We start from the raw sequence: 20,006 nt of genomic DNA, 5'->3' as shown, positions 1-20,006 counted from the left end.
CGAACTGGCGCCCATATGGGATGCCGGTGCTTTAGGCCAGGGTGTTAACCAGTTGCGCCAGAGCGCCGGCCCCTGTCTATTCTTACTTTCAACAAATATTTATATCCCTACTATGGGCCACCACCACTCTAGATGTTAATATAGCAATAAACAAGAAAACAAAGATTTTGTTTACATATTGGGGAAACACACACAAATGAGCAAAAGAAATTCAGAGAGTGATAAAAGGTGTAAAACAACAAAAAAAGGTCAGAGTAGTCGAGTCTCAGGAGTTGAGTGGGAAGACAGTGGTTGTTTGGCTTCCGACAACATAGCTTGTTGCATTCAAGAGTCAGAAATGAGATGGGGTGGCCCATGAGAGGTGAGGGAGTAGACAGACTCATGGAGCAAAGTTAGGCAGAGACCAGGGCATTTTATTTTAAGGACTATGGAAGTCAATGATAAGTTCTAAGCAAAGGAATGGCACAGTGAATTGCCAGTGAAGAGGCCAGTAATGCTATTGTGGAGAGACAACAAGGACTTGAATTTTAAGGTGGTAAATGGTACTGGGAGAAATTGGGCAGAAGCGGGGCTATGCTTGAGAGAGGATGCAGGGCTGACAGATTAGATGTAATGGTGATGCTTTCTTTCTAAGGCTCTGCTCTGCAGCATCTGTGTCTGGTAGAATCATGCAAAAGTCTATCAGAAACAGGTTGGGAACACAATTCTTTCCCTAAATGTACATGCACAAATTAACTATAGCTTTGCTAATTAGTGCAGCCAATTAGCATTGTTTGAGAACAGAAATTGAAAAACTTTCCGAAACCCATGATTCTGATTGTGCTGGACTTGTACCACGGCAATCTCCATGGCGTACAGACTAAATTCTCTACCAGCATACTATTCCGTGTGAAATTCTTTCAAGAGTTTTCATGTGTGTGTGAAAATTTCACAACATTCTTAAAAATACAAATCACAAAGAGATTCAACTGGAAAAATAAGAATCAAATACTTCTTATTAGACTAGAAGTGACCTATCCTTTCCTTAATAATTATAACTCACTGTGAATTACAGAAATTACATAGAACAGTTGTTTCTAAAAGACCAGACACATTGATATTCTCATTATATAATTTTTAAAAATTTGACATATGCCACAGAACAATCATTAAAAAGTTAGGTGACTTGGCCAGTATCATACAATTAGATGGAAGTCTGAGAAAACGTGAGCTAGGTCTTAAAATTGTTAATTTGGCCAACTTTAAATTACTTCAACCACATGTGGAATTTTAACTTTCCTTCATCACATTTTATAAAATGAAAAAGAAACAGATAAAATTACTTTTAACAATATATTTTTTTATCTATAACACTAGCATTTGAACATGAATATAACAAATTGAGATGGTTAACATTTGTTGGTACTACGCTTTCAAAATCTGGTATATTTTACATTTATATCACTTCTCAGTTTGGACTGGCTACATTTCAAGTGCTCACTATCTACATGTGGGTATCATCACCAGATGGAATAGCACAAGCTAAAAACTAAGTATCAAGTAAGGCTATCTGGCATATTATATACATTCTTTATTGACTTCTCTTTCTCACCATCCACCAGTGGGTCATTTCATTGTTTCTTACCTCTTCCTGAGATGAATTTAGTAGAAAACAAATATAAAACTAAACACATTATTAATGTTAACTTCTATTCTGAATTTTCCTTGAGCATGACTCCCCAGAATGAAAACTGTACTTTGAAGCTTTCTGTGCTACAAAGTATGTCACATAGTGAAGTTCTAGATAACAGGAAGTTAGCTTTGAAAGCTATGCAACATCTAGAAAGTATACTTCGGGAGAGGTGTAGGCCCCTTTCTCTTCCAGGCTGTGTGTCATGGGGATGTTACAGCTGGAGCGCCACTGTGAGTCATGAGGTCAGACGAGGCCATGGGGACTGCAGAGCAGTGAGCTAGAAGTCTGGCCTCTCAGAAGTCTGAGGAGTAGCTTTACCATACCAGCCTGTACCACCCACCTCCAAGACTTTATCTGCATGAAAGAGAAATACACCATCTTGTTTAAGCAGAGTCAGCTGGAGGTTTTCTCACTGGCAGTTGAACCTAACTCTAACTCATATACTTGCTCAAAGATTTCATAGAAGGGAGGGCTGGAGCTAATAGATAAAACAAACTTACGACTGTTTTGAGATTTTTTTTATTTTTATTATTTTTTTTTTATTTTTTTTAATTTTTTTTTTTGACAGGCAGAGTGGACAGTGAGAGAGAGAGACAGAGAGAAAGGTCTTCCTTTGCCGTTGGTTCACCCTCCAATGGCCGCCGCGGCCGCTGCGCTGCGACTGGCGCACCGCGCTGATCCGATGGCAGGAGTCAGGAGCCAGGTGCTTTTCCTGGTCTCCCATGGGGTGCAGGGCCCAAGCACTTGGGCCATCCTCCACTGCACTGCCTGGCCACAGCAGAGGGCTGGCCTGGAAGAGGGGCAACCGGGACAGAATCCGGCGCCCCGACCGGGACTAGAACCCGGTGTGCCGGCGCCGCTAGGTGGAGGATTAGCCTAGTGAGCCGCGGCGCCGGCTTGTTTTGAGATTTTTAAAAATCAGTTTTTTCACTGCTTTTCACTAAAGCAGTCCTAGATGACAAAACTTTAAAACAGAGATGATCATTTATTAATTTTTTTAGAAAATTCTTTCCAATTACAGGAATAATAAAAATGTGCAAAGAGTCCTACCAAAAATGTTTATGGTACTGACTTGACTATTACTGGTGAGATACTACTCTTCATAAGTTCTCACCACTGAAAATGTATGAAACTGGCAACTGTGGCACAAAGATTATTTTCAGAGAAAAAAGAGCTATACAACTAATTTGATGTTAAGTTAAATATAAAAAAAAATGGCATTAGAAGAAGACTCAGAGAAGACATATAATAGACCATGATCACTGTGCAAAGTTAACAGTGCTATATTTATGTGGACAAAATGCCACAAATAATACAAAACTGAAAATTGCTACCTTTTTGATAGTCAAAGATAAATGATCAAGTATACCATCCTGACATCTGGTCAACTGATAGAAAAGAAACCAAGACAATCAAACATGAACTGTTTGTGTCACTTTCCTGGTTGTAAAATAAGAACAGATTTTCTAAGACAATTACAGAATATCCCAATTACAATACTAGCAGTAGTATCTGCAATATTAGAATTATTTCTGAACTTCTCTGTCAAGTACTGAAAACTTTATTTCTGAGCAAACAATATCTTACTGATAACTACATACTTTAAAATAGCCTGTTTATCTAAAGCAGCATGTCCTTTACTGTTTTACGTACTAATAAATGTGGCATGGACAAACAGGTTCATGGCCAGGTAAGACTGGAAAGTACAGTGCTTTAAAGAAGGATAAAAACAGTTTCTTTGTTGTAGGACATATCATAGCAAAACTCTGGGTGAGGGACGGGTGCCGTGGCACAGTAGGTTAATCCTCTGCCTGCGGCACCAGCATGCCATATGGGCACCAGTTCTAGTCCTGGCTGCTCCTCTTCCAATCCAGCTCTCTGCTCTGGCCTGGGAAAGCAGTAGAAGATGGCCCAAGTGCTTGGGCCCCTGCATTCGCATGGGAGACCAAGAAGAAGCACCAGGCTCCTGGCTTCGGATTGGCATAGCTCTGGCCATTGCGGCCATTTGGGGAGTGAACCAACAAAAGGAAGACATTTTTCTCTGTCTCTCCCTCTCACTGTCTGTATCTCTACCTCTCAAATAAATAAATAAAATCTTAAAAAAAAAAAACCTCTGGGTGAGGGGGAGGGAATGGAACTGCAACATCACTTCTTAATTAGGAATCCCCAATCTACTTGTTACACTCCTATATAAACACCTTTAAAAACTGTTTATAAGTTGTTATATCCTTCAGGACCAATTTTCCATGGATCAATTTAGAAAATGCTGACTTAAAATGTATATAACTAGGGACAGACATTGTTCCAGTATAAGAGGAGGTAAATAACGTGCCAAACTCAAGCAGCAGCCTTACCAATCTAATGAGGGCAGGCCAGCAATAAAGCATAGATCTAAGCGGAAGTAACTGCCTAATTTGTTGTTATAGAAATTGCCATTAAATGTTACTGGGCCCACCCAGAAAAACCACTAGGGGGATCCATAGAAGCTGATCAAATGGCTCATTAAGGTGAGAATTTGACCAGAAGTAAGGAGAACGTAATGAGTACCCAAGACGTTTTCTAGAAAATGGGATGGCCTGAGCCCAGATATCGGGATAGATCTATGAGCATTCTTGGGGTTTAATAAGACCTAATTAGTAAGATTAAAGACTATGGGGACTGGAGATAGAAATACGTCATTCTAAGAGTTCCAGCTGGCCTACATGACCCATCTTGGGGCATCTCTGAAGCCACTGAGATCTACTTTAGCTCAGGGATACCGACTGTTGATTCCAAGGCTAGGATACCAGAACTTTCCTGGAATATTGCAGCCATTCTGCTTATTCAAGCCTTCCTACTAAGTGGAAGCAAAACTGGAATGGTTTGGGAGGACCTCCTAAATCTGCCTTGGTAGATAATGTTAGCATATGGGCAAGGAAAGAAGTGAACAAGAATGGAGTGCTTCACAGATAGGAAGACTCACTTCTTCCTCTTCTTCTTTAAAGGCAGAAGGAGAGGGAGAGAGAGAGAGAGAGAGAGAGAGAGAGAGAGAGAGAGAGACTGACTCTCCCATCCATTGGTTTACTCCCCAAATGGCCACAACCGGCAGAAGCCAGAAGCCTCCTCTGCATCTCCCACATGCATGCAGGGGACCAAGGATTTGGGCCATCAGCTCATGCTTTCCCAGACTCATTAGCAGGGAGCTGGATCAGAAGTGCAGCAGCCAGGACACGGGATGCAGGTATTGAAGGTGGTGGTGACCTAACCTGCTGTACCACATTTACCCCAGAAGACTCATTTCTAATGAGCATGCATGTATAAATGCAAACACACCCCTCTCATATGAATTGCCCCTTCAGCGTTAGTTTTATTTATAAGCTATATAGAATGATGTAGCTTACATAAAAAAGATTCAACTATTCCCTTGAGCTCTTTCTGTGGAATATAAAAATCATAATTTTAAATCTGTAAGGAGTTTAGAGATTGTCTAGTCCTAGGTCTTTGGATTTCAGAAATCAGTAAAATTTCAGAAAAATCTGAATTCCTACACAGGGTGTCCAATTTTTATTTTTTTCCAGTAAGGAAAGTAAAATAAAATACAGCCATTTACCATCAGCAACATTTCTGGAAAACAATCTCAGAATTTAAAGACTAAAGTTAGCTACATGGAAAATTTATTTACCTTATTTTGCAAAGAAACCCAGAGAGGTACATAGCTCATCTTGAGATAACATCTGGCTTGGGGCAGAACTGAACTCTTTCTACCATACTAACTTTCTTCCCTTGCTCTCATAGGTAAATATTGGTGTTGTTTCAATGACATACTCCAATCTAAGAAAACTATTTGAAAGTGGGGCATAAAATAGCTCATCATAAATCTGAGAAATTGTGGGTGAGTGTGAGGTGGATGACTCAGAATAAAAGTCACCCATGGAAAGAAAGAGAGAGCAAGCAACTGAGCAAAAAGAATGTTTAAATACTTACCATTATACAACTGCCCAAACTGAGGTGCTGAAGCTCTGAACAGAAGTTCAAAATGCTGAGCAGTGCCGTTTGCTGCCATCAGGGACCACATCAGAGGCAAATATGGAAAGTGAAACAAAGAGAAGAGGTCAAGTAGACATTAAAGGCTGTCACTGCTTTTCCTGAAATACAGCTCGAAATCCCAGTTACAGATACCACAAATGCCATTTAATGAGTCCCCAGGTGGTACGCCATGGATTGGCTTGGAGTCAAGGTAATCATTACTAGTCTTCATGTAAGTCATCACTTGTATATGGTTTTGTATGGCCTAAAGACACATATATTCCTTCTGAACTCTCAGTTCATTTCCCAGAGGTAAGCAATTTGGAAGTTCAGTTAAGAATAAACAACAAGACAAGTTAAACAGCCCCTCCTTAAAAAAAAAAAAAAAAAAAACCCACAGGAGGCTGGTGACACTAGCAGCAGCTGTGACATTCACTGATCAGCTGCAGCTTGATGGAACTGCCAATAGAGTCACCCAAATCAGACTTCGCTGGTGACTTTAATGTCAAAGGATTCTCTTTGCTGACAACGATACCAACAACCACTGAGCACCTGTCAGCAGCAACATGCTGACTGAAACATATATAAAGTGCACTTTCTGGTCATGTTCCTGCCATTTAAGCCCATCTATCCAACACAATGGAAATGGCCTCACCACCAAAGAAATCCAAAAGTATGCTAGACTGCTACATAACAACAGCATCTAAAATATCTTTAAAAGTTGTCATTTCACTTTTTCATGTCTGCTGTGAAAAACTATAAATAATGAAACAGTACAAAATATTCATACTTCTACCTTTTCTTTTATAAATCAAGGAAAAAACTACTCAATTCCTGTGGTTAAGTTTCTTTGTAAATATTTGAAATAAACCAAATCTAACAAAATTAAGATATATTACAATTTCTGTTAAATCTGATCCAAGTATTAAGCAACCTAAAATTATCATTTGAGGGCAGGTAAAGAATGTGCCAGTGATAATACAAACCATTTGCTCAAATCCCAGATAACACTCTTACTGAGGAAATGAAGAATAAAATATTTACAGAAAATCACTTAAAGCAAAAATCAAAATAATATTTTTAAGAGACTTTAGAGCAATATTAGAATTAACTCTCTTTCACTTTTGGGCATTTCTTTAAATTCAAGCCAAAAAAAGTTCACATGGATCTTACACTTAAGTTTCAAAATAGCATTTATGAGACATGTAAATGTAGCTCTCAGAATGTTAACTTTAGAAAGCATGTGTGAAGATAAATCAATTTAAGGTTCTCCACAATAGTCATGTTAACTTACTAACAGAGAGGAATATGACATATTTTTTATTAAAGTATCAGATCTTTATAACAAGATCATTTTATAAGATTTTTCCATTAACAAGATCCAGAGCATATCAGAATTTTTGAGAGGTTCTCACATATTCTTATTATTAAATCTGTTTTTGTCCTTTTAAATTAAAAAAAATTGTATTAATATAAAGAGGACAGATTTAATGTATTGCATAGGTACAGTTCTAAGAAGATAACCATACTTCCCTTCTTCCCCAATCCTCCTCCTTCCTTTCCTTCTTTTCATTAATTTTTGCAAAGACATAATTTTAATATACCCTATAATTAGAGGCTTAACTGACCACTAACCATAAAATTCAACAAGTTAAAAGCAGGAAGACCACAGTTCCACAGGAGTATAAACAAGGGCTAAAAACAACAATCATCTCACAAGATGTCTATTTCATTCCTATACATTTTTTTGTTCTTAAATTAAAAAATACATACATATATAATTATGGAATTTCTTTCATAATTTAAATTATTTACTACAAACAATCTCAAGTATATAAAAATTATAAGATCCAAAATAAACCATGTAGCCACCACTCAGACTTATCAACTCTTAATATTTTGCCTTCTTTATTTGTATATCTCTCATCCATTCACATGCTTCCTTAGAAGTAATGCTTATCATAACAGGTATTTAGAAACATGCTTAATATTATACAATTTTACTATAGATCCATAAGTAGCATAAAAGACTGATTGTTCAATGTGGTTTTTATATAAATAACATTACGACACATATATCTTATGCATCTTCCTCATCAGTATTAGTGATGGATTTGTCTATGTTTTATGTACAATTCTAGTTCACTGATTTTTAACTGTTGTATAGTATTCTGTTACGCAAATACACTACAACATGCCAGCTCATTAAAGGGATAGTTGTTTAAAATTTCACTATTACAAATGGTGTCAGAAGGACTGTTCTGCATGCTTCCTTATGCATTTACAGGAGTGTATTTCTCTTAAGCCCATACTAGAGGAAGAATTTCCAGGTGTTTGGGTGTGCTTCAACTTTATTAGATTTTAAAAAATAGCTCTCCTGAGTTCTTGAATCAATTTATTCTTCCACCAGGAATGTAAGAGGGTCACAGTCTGACATCTTTGACATCATATAGTCATTTCATTATTTATTTATTAACATAAAGAGAACAGATTTTATGCATTCCATAGGTACAGTTTCAAGAAGACAACCACAATTCCCTATCTTCCCCTGTCCCCCAATCTCCCTCGCTCTCCCTTCTTCTTTCACCAGTTTTTGCAAAGACATAATTTTTTAAGGATTTATTTATTTATTTGAAAGGCAAGGTTACAGAGAGGCAGAGGCAGAGGAAGAGAAAAATAGGTCTTCCATCCACTGGCTCACTCTCCAAATGGCCACAACAGCTGGAGCCGGGCCAATCCGAAGCCAGGAGCCAGGAGCTTCTTCCAGGTCTCCCACATGGATGCAGGGGCTCAAGGACTTGGGCCATCTTCTACTGCTTTCCCAGGCCATAGCAGAGAGCTGGACTGGAAGTAGAGCAGCAGGGACTAGAACCAGCATCCATATGGGATGCTGGCACTGCAGGTTTACCTGGATTTACCTGCTATGCTTCAGCGCTGACCCCCATAAAGACAAAATTTTAATCCACTCTACAATCACATGTTTAATCCACCACTAACCATAATATTCAACAAGTAAAAAGTAGAAAGTGCTTGGGCACCTGCACCCACGTGGGCACCTGCACCCACGTGGGCTCCTGGCTTCACAAGGGCCCAGCTCCGGCCTTTGCAGCTATTTGGGGAGTGGACGAGCAGATGGAGGATCTCTCTCTCTCTCTCTCTCTCTCTTCCTCTGCCTCTCTGTAACTGTGCCTTTCAAATAATAAACAAACAAATCTTTAAAAAAAATTAGGGAGACTACAGTTCCACAGGAGTATAAACAAGGCTAAAAATGACAATTGTATCACAAAATGTCCATTTCATTCCTATACATTTTTTGTATTCTATATTAACTGCTCAATATCAGAGAAATCATGTATTTGTTTTTCTGAGACGTCTTGTTTCACTGTTGTGAAACAACACTGCTTGTTTCCAGTTGTATCCATTTTGTTGCCAAGCCAGGATTTCATTCTTTTTATGGCTGAGTAGTATTCCACACTGTATATATACACCACATTTTCTTTACATGCTTACCTATTTTATGAGTATGTGATGGTATAATTTGCATTACCACAATTACTTGTGAGGCTGAAGAACTTTTCATGTTTCTTAGCCATTTGTAATATTCTGCTCTGTAAATGGCTTAACATATTTTGTTGATTTTTCCTGTGGTTATGTTTCTTCCTTCATGACTTGTAGGGAATATTTTATGTTGCAAACCAAAATGTTTTCAGTTACATTCATTACAAATATCTTCTCTAAATCTGAGATTTGTCTTTTCACTTTATTTATAGGGTCTTTTGAGATGTGAACATTTTAAATTTTAATAAAGTCACCACTAATATTTTTTATGTTTGTATTCTGTTTTCTTTCCTGAAAAGTCCTTTTTTAACCAAGAAAGAATATTCTTCTTTATTCTAAATGGCAGCTTTAAAGTCTTTAGTTAGCTTTTTTTTTTTTTTTTTTTTGACAGGCAGAGTGGATAGTGAGAAAGACAGAGAGAAAGGTCTTCCTTTTTGCCATTGGTTCACCCTCCAATGGCCGCCACGGCTGGTGCGCTGCGGCCTGCGCACCGCGCTGATCCAAAAGCAGGAGCCAGGTACTTATCCTGGTCTCCCATGGGGTGCAGGGCCCAAGTACTTGGGCCATCCTCCACTGCACTCCCTGGCCACAGCAGAGAGCTGGCCTGGAAGAGGGGCAACCGGGACAGAATCCGGTGCCCCAACCGGGACTAGAATCCGGTGTGCCAGTGCCGCTAGGTGGAGGATTAGCCTATTGAGCCGCGGCACTGGCCTAGTTAGATTTTTAATACAACTAGAATTTTTACATGATGATAATCCAAAACATCCACAGGAAAATGGAATTAAAAGGTAAGGCTGTTTTGGTGCAACAAAAAAATTGATATCCATGCATATGAGGGGGTCTTCAAAAAGTTCATGGAAAGTATGTACTATGAAAAATATGTATGGATTTCAAAACTTTTGCACCAAAATAAACTTCTGCTTTAATTCCATTGCTCCATGAACTTTCTGAAATATCCAGAGGATGTCAAAATTGTATTCTCCTCCCTTGCTCCCTTGTTCCAATTCAATTTATTGTTGACTCTACTTGATCCATTGATTTGTGGTGCTTCCTGTCATTTATCAAGTTCTCATATATTGTGAATCCATTTCTCCAACATTTGGTTTTGCTATTTGCTTGCCTTTCTCTACCTGTATAACACTTACTACAGTTTACAGTAAGCCTTACAATCCAGTAGGGCAAGTACCTCTCCCTCCTTCCTGAAACTCTCTTAGCTGTTGTTGGTCTTTTGCTCTTTTTTGTTGTTGAGTTTTTTTCTTTTTATTTTTTTTTAATTTTAACTTTTTAAAATTTTTTTTGACAGGCAGAGTGGATAGTGAGAGAGAGAGAGACAGAGAGAAAGGTCTTCCTTTGCCATTGGTTCACCCTCCAATGGCCGCCGCGGCCGGCGCGCTGCGGCCGGCGTACCGTGCTGATCCGATGGCAGGAGCCAGGTACTTATCCTGGTCTCCCATGGGGTGCAGGGCCCAAGTACTTGGGCCATCCTCCACTGCCTTCCCTGGCCACAGCAGAGAGCTGGCCTGGAAGAGGGGCAACCGGGACAGAATCCGGTGTCCCGACTGAGTTTTTTTCTTTACAGATTTATTTAAGCAAAGTTTTTCTTTTTCTTTTTCTCCCTCCTACCCCCATCATCCTCTCTCCCATGTGAAGGACTGGAAATGTTTATTACGCAAGAGGAGCTCACTCCTTCTTGGCTGCCCTTTTCCTCATAGCAGCCAGGATTCTGCTCGGCTTCTCCCACTTGTTCTTGGCTCCTATTTTCTTGATGAACTTGAGGGCCTGTTTGCCCTTAAAGAACTTCCGCAGTTCTCCCGCAGGGCACTAATATGTGGCAAAACCACACACCTCCTAAATCATGTCTGCCAGGAACTCGGTATCTCTTGGTGAGGTGCCTGCAGTGTGACTGTGGCTCACTTGAGGCCTGTGTTGAGGCCCACAGACATACAGTAGCACAGAGCTATGGTTGTGGCTTCCCATCACCGTCTAAACTGTGCACAGGGCCTAGTACTCCAGATGACAATTATTTTTTTTTTGGAAAGGTAGAGTGATGGGGAGAAAGGGAGAGAGATGGACAGAGGGAGGGAGAGAAGGAGAAAGGGAGAAAGAGAGAGAGAGAGAGAAGGAGAGGGAGACAAGACAGAGATATCTTACATTTGTTTACTCCACAAATGGCCACAACAACCAGGCTGGGCCAGACTGAAGCCAGGATCCTGGAACTCCATCTGGGTCTCCCACATGGTTGGCAAGGGCTCAAGCTCTTGTGCCATCATCTGCTAACTTTAGTAGGTGCAATAGCAGGGAACTGGAACGGCAGCAGCTGAAACTTGAACCAGTTCTCCAATATGGATGGGATACGACCACGTATATGTATCAGTGAATGGAACAGATAATAACCTACAGAGTAAATATCATTACTACCATTTATAGAGGAGGAATTGGAGTCAGAGAAAGTTAAATAATGTCTTAGGTATTTACCTCAATCTTGAATGAATTAGCCAGGTTTAAAATTTTATGATGGCAATCATCTTCTTTCAGCACTTTGAAAGTAGAACTGCACAGCTTATAAGCCTCTATTATTTGATAAGACATCTATTGTCAGTCTAGTTGTACTCCTTTGTGGGCAGTATGTCTCTTCTCTCTCACAGCTCTTACTCCTTTATTTTTGATGTTCTGTAATGTCACCACAATGTGTCTAGATAAAGATTTATTTTGTCTGACACTCTGAGTACATATGTGATTTAAAGGCAGATTATGGAGAAACCCACGTGAAAAGAAGCAGAGGCCTCCAAACAGCTGAAAAAAAAAAAAAAAAAACTGCCAATAGCTACACCGGTGTGTTTAGTGGCTGATCACCCATCACAGTCAAGCCTGGTGGTGACTGGAGCCCCAGATAACCACCTGGCTGCAAATTCCCTTAAAGCTTCCTTCAGGCTCTTTAAAGTCAAAACTCCTCTGATAAACCTGATCCCCAGAAAGTATGTGAGGGGGCCAGTGCTGTGGTATAGTGGGCTAAGCCTCCGCCTGCAGCACTGGCAACTCATACGGCCGCTGGTTTGTATCCCAGCTGCTCCACTTCCAGTCTAGCTCTGCTGTGGCCTGGAAAAGCTGTAGAAGATGGCCCAAGTGCTTGGAAACATGGAAGACCAAATGGGAAGACCCAGTGGGAGATTCTGGCTCCTGGTTTTGGATCAGCCTAGCTTCAGCTGTTGTGGCCATTTGGGGAATAAACCAGCAGATGGAAGACCTTTCTCTATGTCTCTCCCTCTCTCTGTAACTCTACTTCTCAAATAAACAAATAATTTTTTTTTTTAAAAAGAAAGCATGTGAGGGAACAGATGTAGGTTGTTTTGCTACTAAGTTTTGGGGTGATTGACATACAGAAAATTGGTAAATAATACAGAGACTAGCACATATTTTGTACAATTTATATAGTTATTAAAGAAATAGGGTTGCTTGTAGGATTAAACAAGTATGTTTATAAATATACATATAAAACACATGTATGTATATATATGATATAAATATATATTATTTCCATTTATAGATGAGGAATCTGACTCACATAAAATTAAATACCTTGCTTGATTTTTTTTTTTTTTTTTTTTTTTGACAGGCAGAGTGGACAGTGAGAGAGAGAGACAGAGAGAGAAAGGTCTTCCTTTGCCGTTGGTTCACCCTCCAATGGCCGCCGCTGCAGCCGGCGCACCGCGCTGATCCTGGCAGGAGCCAGGAGCCAGGTGCTTTTTCCTGGTCTCCCATGGGGTGCAGGGCCCAAGCACCTAGGCCATCCTCCACTGCACTCCCTGGCCATAGCAGAGAGCTGGCCTGGAAGAGGGGCAACCGGGACAGAATCCGGCGCCCCAACCGGGACTAGAACCCGGTGTGCCGGCGCCGCAAGGTGGAGGATTAGCCTATTGAGCCACGGCGCCGGCCCACCTTGCTTGATTTTTAAAATTACTTCAATCATCAGTGATTGAGGCTTAAAATACTAAGATGACAGGCATGAACCAGCAGACAGGAGCCTTCTTTGTCTCTCTCTCACTGCCTCTTAAGTTAGGGCCTCGTTTTGCAGAAATGAGTTCAGAGCAGGAGTTGACAAACTACTGCCCATGGTTTTCACCTAGGTCACTGTTGTTTTTTGTTTTTGTTTTTTTTTAATGAAGTTTTCCTGGTACACAAGCACACTCATTCACTAATGTATTACTCTACAGGACTGTTTTGCACTACAGAAGCTGAGAGGAGTAGTTGTGACAAAGACTGCATAGCTTATGTGCTTAAGATGTTTACTATTTGGGGAGTGCATTGTGGAAGTCCCACAACCTGTGATGCTGACATCCCACATGAGCACTGGTTGGAGTCCTGGCTGCTTTACTTCCAAACCAGTTTCCTGCTAATTCACCTGGGAAAGCAGCAGAAGATAGAGCAAGTGCCCTTGCCACACACTCCAACCTGGTTGGAGTTCCAGGCTCCTGGCTTTGCCTTGACCTGGCCTTGGCCATTCAGACAGTGAACAAATAGATGAATGATCTCTCTCTCTCTCTCTCTCTCTCTCTCTCTCTCTCTCTCTCTTTCTCTTCTCCCACCGGTAACTCTGCTTTTCAAATAAACAAATAAATCTTTAAGACAAATAAATATATTTACTATCATCTGGTCCCTCACAGGAAGTTTGCAGACTCCTACCCACAAGGACAAAAACAGTAATACCACAATGAGTACTTGTAGTAATTCTACACATCAAGAACACACAAATGGATGGACCAAGGCTACATTATTAAGTGTACCATGAAAAGACATTCAGAAATAAAAAGTAAAAGACTTTATGAATGTCCCATTTAAGACTTAAGGTATTTCCCAACCCACAAATTCACAAATTTTTTTTTTTTTTTTTTTTTGACAGGCAGAGTGGACAGTGAGAGAGAGAGAGAGACAGAGAGAAAGGTCTTCCTTTGCCGTTGGTTCACCCTCCAATGGCCGCCGCTGCCAGCGCGATGTGGCCGGCGCACCGCGCTGATCCGATGGCAGGAGCCAGGAGCCAGGTGCTTCTCCTGGTCTCCCATGGGGTGCAGGGCCCAAGCACCTGGGCCATCCTCCACTGCACTCCCTGGCCACAGCAGAGGGCTGGCCTGGAAGAGGGGCAACCGGGACAGAATCCGGCGCCCCGACCGGGACTAGAACCCAGTGTGCCGGCGCCGCTAGGCGGAGGATTAGCCTAGTGAGCCGCGGCGCCGGCCTAAATTCACAAATTTTACTCGTTAGTTCTGTAAAAGTCAACTTAATAGAGGCACGACTGGTTCTATTAAAATTAAACATAATTAAATAGCAGTTTTAATGCAAAACAGCAGATTCATTTTCAAATGAGTTTATAATTTTCAAACAAAGGCAAACCTTATGTAAATCATTTTGGAAAGGAATTCACTATGGAATGACTGGATCCATCATCATTTCTTCTACAGAAATTTCAAAACATTTTCTAGGTGAACGCAATCATCTGGCAGAATATACATTCACAAAGAAAGAATTCTGTTACATCCCACCTACAGTTTCCCTAATAATACTGTTCAGCAGCTTCAAAGCCCAGTAGATAACTATGAGCAATAAATTCAATAACTCCCCACACTAAAATAAAGTATTTTTTTTTTTATTTTTTGACAGGTAGAGTTAGAGAGAGAGAGAGAGAGAGAGAGAGAGAGAGAAAGGTCTTCCTGTTCCGTTGGTTCACCCCCCAAATGGCGGCTATGGCCGGCGCGCTACACCAATCCGAAGCCAGGAGCCAGGAGCCTCCTCCTGTTCTCCCATACGGGAGCAGGGCCCAAGCACTTGGGCCATCCTCCACTGCCTTCCTGGGCCACAGCAGAGAGCTGGACTGGAAGAGGAGCAACCGGGACAGAATCCGGCGTCCCGACTGGGACTAGAATCCAGGGTGCCAGTGCCGCAGGTGGAAGATTAGCCTGGTGAGCCGTGGCGCCGGCCAGAATAAAGTATTAATAACTTAGCAACCTAAGACCAAACTGGAAGGATAAACAGATAAATATTCAGGTTGAACACAGGATATTCAGCCATTTCAGATAGTGAAACCTCAAAGTACAGAAGAAAACTACCAAATATTATAACTTCATTAATGAAGAGAAAAGCAAGACACAAGCTCAGTAGGAACCATTCACAAATGCAATTAGTCAAAAACAATTGAAGGGCATTCTTATAAAGGATCAAGGTCCTTAACCATTCACTACAAATCAGGACAGGATTTTAAAGAACAGGAGAAAGGCTGTCTGTCCCTCCTGTCACAACTGCTTTCCTGTTGCTTTAGCAGTTGTATTCCTCACTGTGTCCTTCGTGAAGCCTCCCAATATTCAGATGCAACAATGTTTACTTCTAAAAACAAGACTTCAACTTCAGAAACCTTTTCATTAGGGAAATGACTGATAATAGATGTGAAAGTCTAGTGTAAACAGACACAAAGTGTCATGTACCTGTAACTGTTATTAAGATCTTCATTTGTTACAAGGAAAGTATTAATAGGTAAAAGGCATGACAGCTTTTTAAGAAATGCTACCCATAAATTTTATAACTTCCCATCTCCTAGACTTCTAATGTACTAAGAAAAATACTTCATAAAAGGATAACTGAGGTATATTATATTCACATGTAACTTCTTGACAGTCTAAATTTATGATTAAGTAGGGTTATATTTCTGCATCCATGCACATTTTACAATATATCGAGACTATGTAATCAATGAATGAAGCACTATGTCTCTATTTTACACTAATAGAGATTTATGGTTATTATTATTAGTTTATGACTTACATTCGATGTTAAAAATTAACTATTTCTTATTTTTAATAAAGAGTGTAGCCCTTATTTACAAACTCTAACTATAGAAGGTAGGACTAAAACTTCATATTCTCTACTTAAAAACATGATTTCTAGAAAGCATATTGAAAAAGGGACAAATGGTAAGTTTACAAGTTACAGACAGAACAGCTAAAATACAGACCAGATATCATGTGATCACAAACAAAAACACATCCATTGGGCAAAATACACTTCAAAACACAGCAGAGCAATTTCCCAAGGAGTAATATGGGATTTTTAAAAGTATAGCCATTAAAAGAAAACTCATACATTTGTATAATACTTATCTTGAAAGAAATCCTAAAAACATAATCATTCAATTACTAGAACGATATATATTATTATAATATATATTTATATTATATTTTATACATTATATATAAAATATATGTATATATATATTTGTGTGTGTATGTGTGTGTCTTTCTCTAATTTTAGCTTTGGAGTGTTTTTTCCCCCACTATTCCAATTCAATAAATTTGTGGAAGGGGAAGCTGAAATATTCTGAGAATTATTAAAGTATTAAAACCAATCATACATAGGAATAAATAATCATTCCAGAATATTTAAATTCAATTACTTTATGGAGATTTTTTTATGAATCATCTATTACTAATTGTTCTCTTTTATATAGTTTAAATATACAGTATGGGAAGACTATACACTGATATATAATCACAACTTGAAAATAATATTCCGCATGTTAAACTTTAAAATCAACACTGTGGGGGCCAGCATTGTGGCACACAGGGTTAAGCTGCTGCCTAAGATTCTATATGAGCTGCCTAGTATCCTATATGAGCTGCTCTACTTCTGATCCAACTACCTGCTAATGTGCCTGCAAAAGCAGAGGAAGATGACTCAAGTACTTGAGATCCTACCACCTACATGGGAGACCTGGAGTTCCAGGCTCCTGGCTTCAGGTTGGCCCACTCCCATTGTGGCCCTTTGGGGAGTGAACCAGAGCATGGAAGATCTTTCTTTCTCTTTTTTATGTCACTCTGCCTAAAGGATCAAAATTATGGTATAAAAGTTAGAATTCAGATTCATCTCTAAAAAGAAAAGGTGACATAAATTAATAAAGCTTCTTATACAGGCTTTTAAGAAAAGAAAAGTTCCTTAAATCTGACTGTAGATATTTTATAGTTAGCCTAGACCACAGACAGAATCTTAGTTATCAAATTCCAATAATACATGTGTGCTTGGAACAAAATCTAAGAGTAAATATTCATGCCCCTTTGCCTCACCCTGTAGTCTCATTTCACAGCCTCTTTCTCTGACTGCAAGTGGATCTCTCCTACCACAATATAAGTGAATACATCTTTCCTCACAGATGAATAAACTGATCAAGTTCCATAGTGACCATAATGGATGATAGGGATTTGCAGAGCTGAACTTGGCAGTAACTTTGTTGAATATTCCCATCAAAACAATGTCCTCATCAAAGGGGGTAACATTTGGACCTGCATGGAAGCATGTAAGAGGAACTGAAGGCATATAATGCTTGACACTGATCATCTCAATGATGTCCAGTTAAGGGACTGCTTTGGTCTAAAGTCTTTATCTGTCTTCTCAAAGCACTTCTCTTTCTGTTAAGATTAAGGTATCAACCTTTTCTGTGTTGATATCTGTAAGCACGTAATTTTCGATGTTCTTCTAAGCTCAACAGATAAGTCTTCATAACTCTGGCTTCTTTTGGGACATGCCAACATTAAGAGAAGGGGCTAACCATCCATCTCTAATGAATGGTGTCCCTTCTAGGTAGATTTCTTTACTGGTTACTGTCATGATTGCCTGCACCTTATGAGATGTGTCTACCTGCCAAGAGATTACCTCCCCTCAGACAGCAGTGACAAGTCAGAGTTCAGAATGACTGACACTGTCAACTTCAGAGACCAAAACAGATCCTTCTTATTTCAATTTCTCCTCTAGGTCTACTAACAATGATGCTCCAACAAATGAGGGGCCTACCTCACTTGCCATACTGTTTGGTCTTAGAGTCTGAGTTTGCTAGTTGCACTGGCTCCATTAAAGGAGAGGTCATCACTGCTTCTACTTACTAACGTATAATAACGATTTCTTAAATGAAAGCAGTAAGAAGACCACCATATTTACATGTTAGAAAGCCAATTCATGGCACTAAATCAAATCAAATTCTTTTCAAGAGACAAGTTTATATGTTCTTTTGTGGGAAAACCCAGGCACTTTCATTGACAGGGTGAATTTTTACTTTCAAATAAACAGGCACAGAAAAAAGAAAATAGGAGTCTTCATATACAAACAAAGTTCAACTACTTTTGTTGTCTTCTAGTTCATGAAGATGAAGGCACAGGGGGTCCTTGAAACTGTCGACACAGCCTAGTAGGCCAAGTAAACAGTTGCTGAACCATACTTATGGATTACTGTCATATACTACTTCCCCACAATACCTATAATCAGTTTTTTCACTTCTTCAGATTCTTTCAATTTATGCTCTATCATTCTTGAAGTGAGGCAATCAAAACTGGATGCAGGTGTTCCATTTATAACTCCAACTTTTAAAAAACACTCTTGGTTTTCTTGTCTGCTGCTAAGCAACAGAATAACATTCTTACTGAGCTACCCATCAAGCCCCACTCTCATTCCCCACTCTGGATTTTTTTTCCCCAACAAAGGAAAGGTAAACAAGCTCAAACTTCTAACACTGACCTGGATTGTTTTCTGTAATACACAAGACTTACCTTAAAGACCTCTTGTCTTTTATATTAAAAAGTTATTCTTATAAAATCCATTCAAACCGTATTGGTTTGTTAGGGTTCCCATAAAAAAGTACCAGCCAAGGCAGCTTAACTAACATGAACTTATCTTACAATTCAGAGGCTGGAAGCCCAAGATCAAGATGTTGGTACAGTTTGATTTCTTTCTTCTTGGCTAGCAGAAGGTCAAGTTCTGATGTCTTTCCATGGTCTTCCCTATGTACTTGTGTTGTAATCTCCTCATCTACACTCATTTGGACACCAGTCAGATAGCAATAGGGCCCATGCTAATGGCTTTATTTAACCTTAATTGCCTCTTTAAAAACTCTTATCTCCACATAAAGTCACATTCTGAGATACTAGAGGTGAGAGACATCAATGTAAGAAATTTGGGGGGGGGGGGGCGGCGTTACGGCGCAGCAGGTTAATGCCCCGGTCTGAAGCGCTGGCATCCCATATAGGTGCTGGTTCTAGTTTCGGCTGCTCCTCTTCGAATCCAGCTCTCTGCTATGGCCTGGGAAAGCAGTAGAAGATGGCCCAAGTCCTTAGGCCCCTGCACCCATGTGGGAGACCCGGAAGAAGCTCCTGGCTCCTGGCTTCAGATTGCGCAGCTCTGGCCATTGCAGCTAATTGGGGAGTGAACCATCAGATGGAAGACCTCTCTCTCTCTCTCTGCCTCTCTTCTCTCTGTGTAACTCTCTGACTTTCGAATAAATAAATAAAATCTTTTTTTAAGAAAAAAGGAAATTTTGGGCCAGCGCTGCGGCTCACTAGGCTAATCCTCCACCTGTGGTGTCAGTACCCCGGGTTCTAGTCCTGGTTGGGGTGCCGGATTCTGTCCCAGTTGCCCCTCTTCCAGTCCAGCTCTCTGCTGTGGCCTGGGAGTACAGTGGAGGATGGCCAAAGTCCTTGGGCCCTGCACCTGCATGGGAGACTAGGAGGAAGCACCTGGTTCCTGGCTTCGGATTCGCACAGCGCGCCAGCTGTGGCGGCCATCTGGGGGGTGAACCAACGGAAGGAAGACCTTTTTCTCTCTCTCTCTCACTAACTCTGCCTGTCAAAAAAAAAAAAAAAGGAATTTTTGGGGAGATATAATGCAGTCCATAACACAGCATCTAAAAACTCCAGGCCTATGCCCCTCCAGGGGTAAACTACGCTTTCTACTTTTTTTTTCTTTTTTC

The 20,006-nt window shown here is 40.1% G+C and overlaps 1 protein-coding gene across 2 annotated transcripts in view; it reads right to left on the bottom strand.

Annotated features, from left to right (window-relative positions):
* The window catches only part of FBXL4 (F-box and leucine rich repeat protein 4), an 85,624-nt gene that overhangs the window by 6,896 nt on the left and 58,722 nt on the right, over positions 1-20,006 (bottom strand). For both annotated transcript variants that reach the window (XM_051854472.2, XM_070073758.1), the window contains exon 7: positions 5,636-5,707. In XM_051854472.2, the coding sequence (XP_051710432.1) occupies positions 5,636-5,707 (72 nt within the window). The remainder of the gene's footprint in view (positions 1-5,635; positions 5,708-20,006) is intronic.

The sequence above is a fragment of the Oryctolagus cuniculus genome, chromosome 5, assembly GCF_964237555.1.
Source record: "Oryctolagus cuniculus chromosome 5, mOryCun1.1, whole genome shotgun sequence".
In the NCBI taxonomy this organism is placed as follows: domain Eukaryota; kingdom Metazoa; phylum Chordata; class Mammalia; order Lagomorpha; family Leporidae; genus Oryctolagus; species Oryctolagus cuniculus.
Note: the sequence above shows the minus strand (reverse complement) of the source record. Positions and strands in the feature narration are given on the sequence as shown.